The sequence below is a fragment of the Sardina pilchardus genome, chromosome 11, assembly GCF_963854185.1.
Source record: "Sardina pilchardus chromosome 11, fSarPil1.1, whole genome shotgun sequence".
Taxonomy (NCBI): Eukaryota; Metazoa; Chordata; class Actinopteri; order Clupeiformes; family Clupeidae; genus Sardina; species Sardina pilchardus.
Genome location: NC_085004.1, coordinates 24,441,937 through 24,451,936, shown reverse-complemented (window position 1 = coordinate 24,451,936; position 10,000 = coordinate 24,441,937). Strand labels below are relative to the sequence as shown.

At 50.8% G+C, this 10,000-nt stretch overlaps 1 protein-coding gene across 1 annotated transcript in view; it reads left to right on the top strand.

Annotated features, from left to right (window-relative positions):
• Positions 1 to 10,000, top strand: part of fto (FTO alpha-ketoglutarate dependent dioxygenase) — a 134,070-nt gene that overhangs the window by 21,235 nt on the left and 102,835 nt on the right. The window contains exons 2-4 of the mRNA XM_062548528.1: positions 3,393 to 3,470; positions 4,027 to 5,066; positions 9,701 to 9,846. Coding sequence (XP_062404512.1) covers positions 3,393 to 3,470; positions 4,027 to 5,066; positions 9,701 to 9,846 — 1,264 coding nt within the window. The remainder of the gene's footprint in view (positions 1 to 3,392; positions 3,471 to 4,026; positions 5,067 to 9,700; positions 9,847 to 10,000) is intronic.

Genomic DNA, 10,000 nt, shown 5'->3' with positions numbered 1-10,000 from the left:
CAATCCATACAACATTGAATTTACAGTTTCCTCAAAGACGGGGGGCCCACTATAAATATACATGTTGCAGTATGGCAATCGACTCACCCTGCATTCGACCCAGCATCTGTTGAAATTGCTGGGGTGTTGGCTCTGGACTTTGTTTATTGTGTAATTCACACTGTTTCCATGGGGTGGGTCTGTAGGCAGAGGTCTGCGCCTCGGCCCAGAACCACCCAGGAGCTTAGCGTCTTTACGCCCCCTGCTTGATGTGAGTTATGATGACCTAAAGGCCTAACATCAATCAGGTACGGGGCAGCTCCTAAAGTGCCAGTGGAAAAGACCTTCTGATTGATACTCTTATTGACACAGGCCCACTTAAGCATTATTATATCCAATATGTTATTCGTGGTCAACCATCTGCTCCGGCACATAATCCAGTCAGCACTGAGCACGGCGAGAGATTTAAAAAAAAAAAAAAAGAAGGGAAGAAAAGGAAAACAACAAGAGTAAGAAGAACAAACAAGAACAACAACATGTACGGCAACAACAGCTCTAGAAGATAAGTGGGGAAGCCTGGCACCACTAGAGACAAGTGTGCGTGAGTGTGTGTGTGTGCGTGTGTGTGTGTGTGATTATTCCGATGGCAAATCCTGTTATTTTTGCCATGTGGAAAAGCAGGCTGTGTGTGTGTGTGTGTGTGTGTGTGTGTGTCCGTGCGTGTGTGTGTTTGCGTATGTGTCTTTTCTCCCTCTTGTTGTTTTGCTCTTAGCGGCTGCCTGTGATACTGGGGCAGCCCATCTAGTGAGCAGAGCCGGGGCTTGTCTCCGGTTTTTTAGTGGAATTTCTGAGCGGCTTGATGTATTTGACATGTGCGTGACAGGCTGTGGATGTGGAACAGCAGCAGTGTGCCTGCCTGAGCACACTGCACTATCTGGCCCAGCTGTGTGTGTGTGTGTGTGTGTGTGTGTGTGTGTGTGTGTGTGTGTGTTTAGTGAAAGTGTGTGTGTGTGTGTAGGTGACTACATCAGAGCAGCTGAGCATGCATCGTCAGAGAGAACCCACCAGCAGTCTCACACATAGGCTATACACATATGTTGCACACACACACACACACACACACACACATGCACACAGGGAGAGACACAATTTCACACATAAACACAAACAAGCTCAGGGAAACACACGCAGACACAAACAAACATTATTTAAATCAGCAGTCCTATCTACATTCCTCTCCCACACACACACACACACACACACACACGCACACACGTTCACTTTCACCGACTCTGGTATAATATCCTGAGTTTCTGTCATGAGCTGGAATCTGACACCAGCAATGTGTGTGTGTGTGAGGCTGTCAGGTTTTCCCTCTCCTTTCCTCTCTTCTCCTCTCCTCCTCTCCTCTCCTTTCCTCTCTTCTCCTCTCCTCTCCTCCTCGTCTTCCTCTCCTCTCCTCTCCTCCTCTTCTTCCTCTTGGCCCCTGCTCCATGCGTGGAGAGGCACGGTGACTGGCCATGAATAGTGCATGTTGTTTTGTTTCGTGGATCTCAGCTGTCTGCCGAACTGCAGAGCTCATTCCTGCTCGCGCGCATACACACACAGACACACACAGACACACACAGACACACACACACACACACACACACACACACACACACACACACACACACACACACACACGTCGGGCCCCGACTTAAAAGGCCCCGCGTGCTTGGGCCCCAACTAGAAGCAGGTGGTGTGCTTTATCTCACGGCTTCTTTGCCTCTCGGAGCGCCTTGGCTCCCAGGAACACAGTCGCGAGAACTACGGGGATAATTCCCAAACACGGACCATACGGCTGCGTGTCCTCTGCTCTCGGGGAAGGACGTGATTCTCTCTGCCCTCACCCTCCTCGCCAGAACGGCTCACTTTAATGTTATTAACAGGACGTTTTATTTTGCTCTAAAAGTCAGGACATATTTTGGCTGTGGTCTCAAACGTCAGACCCCCCCCCCCCCCCCCCACGGCCTCGGTCCCTTCGTCTTTTTTGGAAAATGAAACGGTCCCCACATGAGATCTCTGGCATTATTAGCCCCGCGCAGAAATGTGAGACGCGCGTAGTAAATGTCGGGGAATATATACGAGGCCGGCTCCCCTTTAACGCCCAGAGCGAGCGAGTGGCCCTGTGCAGGGGCAGCGGCCCTGACGGGAGGGCACTGGCGGCGGCCCTGTTACCCAGCCCACCTGCGGTCTGGTGGGGGAGTGGGGAGTGTGTGTGTGTGTATGTGTGTGTGTGTGGGGGGGGGAGGACGAGGGGCGGCTGGACAGGGTCAGTGCTGCTGTTCTCTCCCCCTCCACCCTTCTCTAACCATGTAGTCAACCCTCCACCCGCCCCACCCCACCCCACCCTGCTCCATCCACCACCGTCCCTGCGCTCCACACCTGTAGAGAATGAATAAAAGACGGATGCAGACTCTACAGGGGGGTGGGGTTGGTTGGCGAGTGTGTGTATGTGTGTGTGTGTGTGTGTGTGTGTGTGTGTGTTTTTAGGGGATGTGTGTGTCTGTGTGTCTGTGTGTGTTTTTAGGGGATGTGTGTGTGTGTGTGTGTGTGTGTGTGTGTGTTGGTGGGGGCGGGGGGTAGGTCGTAGGGAGGGCTGGTGCTCACTTGTGAAATTTATTTGGGTATCGGCGTTTTACACTGGTTGCCGTTGGATTTACAGGTCGGGCTGGAATGTGGCCCAATGAAAGGCGCTTTGATCCGTCCAGCAGGTTGTGTTTTACTGAGGGGGCTTAGTACGACACAGGGCATCTTTTATAAGGATTTGAGGAGCCCTCACCACAGACTCCAGAAATCATAAAAACGCAAGACCACAATGAAGAAGGCCACAGCTTACCTGCTTTTACCAAATCAAAAGGGTGCCAGGCCTAATCTTGAAATATCCATGGACTGCACGCCAGCATGACATTTGACCCAGACAAGTGCAGACCTTTCACACTGTATATTTTGCCCAATATCCTCCTCCAGTTTTGGTGTATAAAGTTTGATATATATATATATATGTTTGATATATATATATATACATATATATATATATATATATATATATATATATATAGGCTTTAAGTGACTAGTTCTTGTACATCCTGTAATACTCAAATAATCTCCAACCACAGACCACATTGCACTTCCTTATACTCTACAGTTCTGAGCAGCCTTGTATAACATTAGCAGCATACATATGTAATATTACCTCACTTTACCTGAGTGTATTAAGAGACACACTCACATGTGTATTATTGGTGTGTTAATGGGAACTGTGTGGTCTGACAGAGCTGTTTGTTTTCTCTCTCTCTCTCTCTCTCTCTCTCTCTATTTCTATGTCTCTCTCTCTCTCTCTTCCTCTCTCTGTCTTTTCCCCACCCCAGAGGCGTAGGCTCCTCCAGGAGCTGGGGGACCAGAGGATCCCCTTCCTCTCGCCCTCTGACCCTGGCTACCAGCAGCTGGTGAGTCCTCCATACTTATAGGAGAAGCAAGAATGAGTAACATTTTACATACAAGAATGATTAATAATAAATCATATAGTGAGCAATATAATTGTATCATTATCTTAAAGAAGCCAATAAATTGTATGTCGGCCAGAATTGTCATGTTTGTGTGCAGTATGTCAGGTATATTGCTGTGATCAATGAAACATGCAATAACCTTTTTATTAAATGGTGTCTTCACTATCTTGTATAATGGAGAGTGTGCTGGCTTAGACTCTTTCCCATGTGAGGAGATAGAGAGTGTGTTCAATCAAAATGAACATATCTAATGCTAAGTTTGCTTGTAACTTCTGCCATAAACTAGAATTCAGAAAGAAATGTAGCATACAGCTACTTTCTCACTTCATATTAACATGTATGACACGACTCTGCTCCTTATAAATTTGGCCAGTATTTGAATGTAACTCTTAACTTAACTTAAGAAGTTTATTGCACTATAAACATGTCTGTGATTATGATGGTCACTCTGAGACGACTGTGTGTGTGTGTGTGTGTGTGTGTTGTGTGTAATCAGTGGGACTCCAGCTACTCGGGGCTGGCCCTGCGTCCGTCGCTGGCGCTCCCCGACGGCCTCCACGAGCGCGTGCAGCAGGCCCTGTGCACGCTCCGGCGCCGCGGCTGCCTGCTGAGGGACCTGGTGCGCGTGCGCGACCGCGACGTCTTCACCGCCGTCTCCCGCGCCCTCCTGGGCCAGCCGGGACACACCTACCGCTACCTGGACACGCGTCTCTTCGCCATCCCCTGGCACGCCGCCGCCACCGCCACCGCCGCCGCCGACGACCAGCAGCAGGCGCGCGACGACACCCTGGCGACGGCCGACAACGGCACCAAGGCCGCCAAGAAGACCGCCAAGGAGGCAGCGGTGGCGGTCAGCACAGAGTCCTGCTGCGACGCCGACCTGCGTTCCGCCTGCCGGGCGCTGTGGGAGCTCAACCGCTTCTTCAATCAGGACGTGCAGAAGGAGCAGGATGCCCGCGGCCACAGAAAGGACTGCAGGACGGGCCTGCCGGGCAAGGAGGCGTGCCGGGACCAAGACAAGGGCAAAGGCGCGGGCGCGGGAGCGGGATCGGCCGACCAGGGGGGAGGGGCCGAGGGCAAGGGCACGTGCGGGAAGAGCGCGGGCGTAAAGGAAGGGAAAGAAGGAGAGGAAATGGAGAAGAGAGAGCAGGAGGAGGAGGAAGAGGAGGAGGAGGAGGAGGAAGAGGAGGAGGCCAAAGAGGATGAGGATGAGTTGATGAAGGAGGAGGGGGACTTGGACACGGGACAGGGCTGCTCCCACGACATCATCACCCCCGCCTCTCCTCCTCCTCCTGCTCCTCCTCCTCTCCTCCCGTGCGCCTCCACCCCCTCCTCCGGCCGTAAGCCCGGCCCGGTGGCCTTCAACATCACCCTGCTCAACTACATGGACCCGGCCGCCATGAGCCAGCTGAAGGAGGAGCCCTACTACGGCATGGGCAAGATGGCCGTGGGCTGGCACCACGACGAGAACCTGGTGCCGCTCTCGCCCGTCGCCGTCTACAGCTACAGCTGCGCCAGCGAGAAAGGTGAGTCTGTGTGTGTGTGTGTGTGTGTGTGTGTGCGTCTCTGTGTGTGTGTGTGGCTTGTAGGTGTTGAGGTGAAGGAAACACCATTTCATGTGCACTGCATCTTGGTGGACACAGGTCTCTCTGGAGGGCCCCAGTCATTTCAGTCACCTCACCAACCTCACCAACTAATGCTATTAGATTGGCTCCGTATGCACCACAATCAACCCGTACAGGTGCTAAGTCCTTCTGTAGCTGAGACAAATAAAATACCATTTACTGCATCAGTACAGTGAAATAGGATTTTGTGTTTATCTAACTAGATTTAAAACCACTCCAATCTCTTATCACTTGGACAGGAAATGATTCCTTGGAAACACCTCATTGAATTCAGCCTAATGGCATTGATATTCACTTACTAATCATTAGACAAAAGCATAAATACATATTAATAAGAAATCCTAGTTCCCAATTAATTAGCTCTTGTGTTTTCGAATATATCTTACAGAGGAAACTGGTCATTAAATGGAAGGCATTTAGCATGGTTATGGTTATGATAATGATATTTAGGTGATACTTTTGTCCAAAGCGACATACAAATAGCAACATTACAATATATTTGTACTGTACTGTATAAGGTCACCAGAGGTGGAAAAATTCAGCTTCAGTGAGTAAAGGTCCTACCACATACAGTATCCGTGCCAACCATTAATTTAAACCAGCTGATTCTAATGAGCAGATTTAGCACAACTCTTCAGTTGCTGCGTTTACATGAGAGCTTTAATTCCGAATAAAACCAAGTTAAATCGGAATAAAAGTTAATTCCGCTTTAAAAGAGACCATGTAAACGCTTATTCCGCTTGAAAATGATTATTCCGAATTAAACTTAATTCCGATTTAAGTGGTTGGTTTATTCCGATGTTAAAGCGGAATTAACTCCCCTCCTTGATCATGTAAACCTTTATTCCGATTAAAAGTTTATTCCGTTTGTTTGGCGCATGCTCGTACAAGGAGGAAGAAGAAGCGCATGCTCGTTTCATGGTTAATTCGGCTCCGTCTTCTTCCCCCCTTCTCCGACAGTCTTCTCCTCCTCAGCTAGCAAACGTGAAGCTTGACAATATTCTCGAGCTGCTGGCTAAATAGTAGGCCTATTATCAGAGTTACTGTGAAACCCGTTTTCATTATGTTATTGTCCATGCTGTAACGTTAACCCGAGATGACAAAAAAGTTGCTAGCCAGCTAAAGTTTGTTTTCTTCCGGTAGACCTTATTAGGCTACGTTCATGCGCCGCCTGTCCAATCGGAACCCTTCCCGACCCCCAGACGTTCAGCAGAATACAATAAAGCGTAATTAACGTATGTTCCATGTAAACGCCAATTCGGAATTATTATTTCCATGTAAACTCGAAGGAGAATATTTTAATTCCGATCTATTTAATTCTGAATAAACTAATTCTGAATTAAAAACATCATGTAAACGTGGCCAGTTACATGTAAGTAGTGCAGCTAATTGATGAGATCACCTATGCTGAGTGCTCAGGTAGAACCAATACATGATCAGACTTTTACTCTCTGAGTTTTCCACATCTGAGGGTCACTGGGGTTGACCCCGTGACCCCAAGTCTCTTATGCTTCTGCAGGCCTTAGAACATTACAGTACATTTGAGTGGTGTGAACAGCTGCAGTCTCAAATTCACCTGAAGCCTGTAACAGTCAGCAGTGTCTCTGACAGGGCTGTCCTGTCCACCTCTGTCCCTGTCTGGTGTCATCGCTGTGCGTGTCTGTGGCATCCACTCTGGGTGTGTGTGTGTGCTGAGAGCAGCCCATGCTTTATCACAGCTCTGTCAGCGTGTACGTGTACTGCTGGATCAGATGTCTATGTGTCTCTGTCTCTCTCTGTGTGTGTGTGTGCGTGTGTGTGAGTGTGAGAGAGTGAGAGAGAGGTGGTGATGACATTTGATAATGGCTTGACACTATCACAAAGATGCATCTGATGGCACGGCCCGCCGGAGGCCATGTTTGAGGCTGCTGTACAGTGGAGACAGGCCCGAGCGAAACACACACACGCACACACACACACGCACGTACACACACACATGCACACACATACACACACGCCCTTATCTCAGGCAAGGGTAGAGGGAGGATCATGTGTGTAAAGAGATGCCAAAACAGATGCAGAGCTGCAGAACGAGGGAGCGACAGACAGAGAGGGAGAGATAGAGAGAAAGAGAAAGAGAGCGCGTCAACAAACAGCCCTTATCTCCCCCATCTGATCTGAGCAGGTCCCCCTGTAGAAGTGATCGATGGCAGCCGTGTGGCACCAGCAGATAATGAGTGGTGTTTGGAGCAATGCCCTCACACACGCTTGTCTACTCATCGCCTTCGCTGCCTTCGTCGGCGGGATGTATCCGTTTAAAGTTCTCAGAGATGCCATTTCCCCCCCCCCCTTCTCTACGCCAAAAGCCATACTTTTTTCTTGTGTGTCTGGTGGGGTGGGTGGGTGGGTTGTGGTGGTGAGGGTTGTTTTTATGCAGCCATTCACAGGAGTTCCCAGCAGAGCTAAAACACTAACCTTTGCACCGAGCAGCGTGGTTCCTCGCTGTAATCGAGTGCGTGCTGTTTCATGCGGACGCCATGTTCTACATCCTCCTTACACGAGGCTCCGTTACCTCATCCATCACGCGGGGGAAGGCCCTGGGCTTCCCACAGCCTGAGAGGGCTCAGTGCGCCCCCTGCCATATCTCTACTCTCTCTTTCTCTCTCTCTCTCTCTCTCTCTTTTTCTTTTGCTCTCTCTGTTTTTTTCTCTCTGGGCCTGCCGGTGCTGTTCCGGCCTAAGCAGAACCACCTGGCTCCCCGCAGAAAAAAGGGCCTGTTTAGAGGTCTGGCGTTCTGGCCCGTTTGAACTCTGACCCCCAGGGGAAGAGGGTCCGGCTTCAAACGCAAAGGCGAGAGCGAGAAAGGGAGAGAGAGAGCGAGACAAAGAGAAAGAGAGGGGGAGAGAGAGAGAGTAAAGGAGTGAGGGAGGTGTGGAGGTGTTCCACAGCTGTGCCTTCTGAGGCTAAATTGACCCCTCAGCTCAGAGACTTCAGAGATGTGAAGCCTGACAAAAGCTTCCCAGCGTGAACAGGCACACACGTACCCCCCCCACCCCCCACACACCCCAACCACCACTCTTCTGTCTTTGTGCTTTATGCATTACCCCAAAACGTAATGTTCACTTTGCTCAAATGGCTGTGAAATGTTACAGCAGGCCGAGAGAGAGAGAGAGAGCGAAAAAGAGCAAGAGCGAAAAAGAGAGAGAGAGAGAGAGATGGGATTGTTAGCATGAGGAATTTTTCCCTTCCTTTTTTCCTCTCTCCCTCCCTCTCTCTGTCGGTCTCTCTCCCTCGCTTTTGTCTTTTTACTGCGTTCGCGTGGGAGCGTGTGCATCTGTACTTGTGTGTGAGTCTGATGTTTATTGCCCTCCGCTGAGCTCCATCCTCGCAATGCTTCAATTCAGTTGTTGCACCGTAACACATTCTGAAGGGCATGGATGGAAAGAAAAAAAGAGTGCACACACACACACAGAGACACACATACACACACACACACACACACACACACACACACCCTCTTCCACGCTTGTTTCGCACGACACCTGCTCATTCTCCTAAAGACATTTCCCTCTTTCATTCTGTTGTTTTTCCCTTCCTCTCTCTCTCTCACTCTCTCTCTCCTCTCTTTTTCCTCTCTCTCTGTCTTTTCCATATTGTGTGTGCCCCAGCTGATGGGCCCTGTGCTGTGGTGTGCTGGTCAGCATGAGGGCTGCTGATCTGGCCGTGTGCACAAGGCCTCAGGGAGCGCTGCTGTTGAGCTCCTCTCACAAAGCACCGGCCGGAAAATTAAGTTACTATTTATCCGTGCTGAGCAAAGGGAAAGCCAGCCAGCAGGCCTGGAGAGGCCAGGACAGGACTTTAGTATTGATTTTTACTGATGGGCACATCACATCAGGCCTCAGCTCTCTCTCTCTCTCTCTCTCCCTCTCCCTCCCTCTCTCTCCCTCCCTCTCTTCCCCCTCTCTCTTTCTCTCTCTCCCTCTCTCCCCCTCTCTCTGCTCCCTCGCTACAAAAGGAATGATTTCCCAAAATGCTGTGCTGTTTTCTCCGCACGTCCGTCTCAACAGCTCAATTGCATTAACAGTGCACTCTCACAATGGCCTTTGTAATCATTGCCCTTGTACCATGTGCAGCGGCGACAATGTGAGGATAAAAAAAAACACACACACTGTCTAATCAGATCGTACCGTGCTTTTCAGAGCACCCCTCTGTAGTAGGGAGGTTAAGCCCAAAAAATAGGCCATTGACTTCAAGTGATGATGCAAAGGCAAATGACTGCTCTTGTGTCGTCTTTTGTCGCCCTGTAGCGGCGCAGTCGGAGGCGGAGTCGGAGGCGGCCGAGGCGGGGGACGCCGGGAAGGACACCCAGAGCGGGGGCTCGGCCGAGTCGTGCGGCGCCGACGCCCCCGGGAGCAGCAGCGAGACCGGGGACGCGGGCGACTCCGGTGACCCCAGTGACCCGGGCGAGGGCGACTCCAGCATGGCCATGGCGACGGAGCCGGCCGTGGCGACGGCCGAGGCGGAGGTCAGCCAGGCGGGGGACAGACGCGGCGGCGGTGGCGGCAGTGGCGGCGGTGCTGGTGGCGGTGGTGGTGGTGGTGGTGGGGGGAAGAAACAGTCCTGCTGGAGGGTGGGGCTGAAGGTGGCCTGGGACATCCACACACCGGGCCTCGCCCTGCCCCTGCAGTCAGGAGACTGCTACTACATGACAGGTAGTGTGTTTACCACACACACACATACACAGTCACACACAGTCACACACTGTCACACACAGTCACACACAGTCACATGCAATTGTTAGTTCATTCAAGGTTGAGTCACACACATAAGCACTTTGCATACAGCATGGATATTCATGCATACATA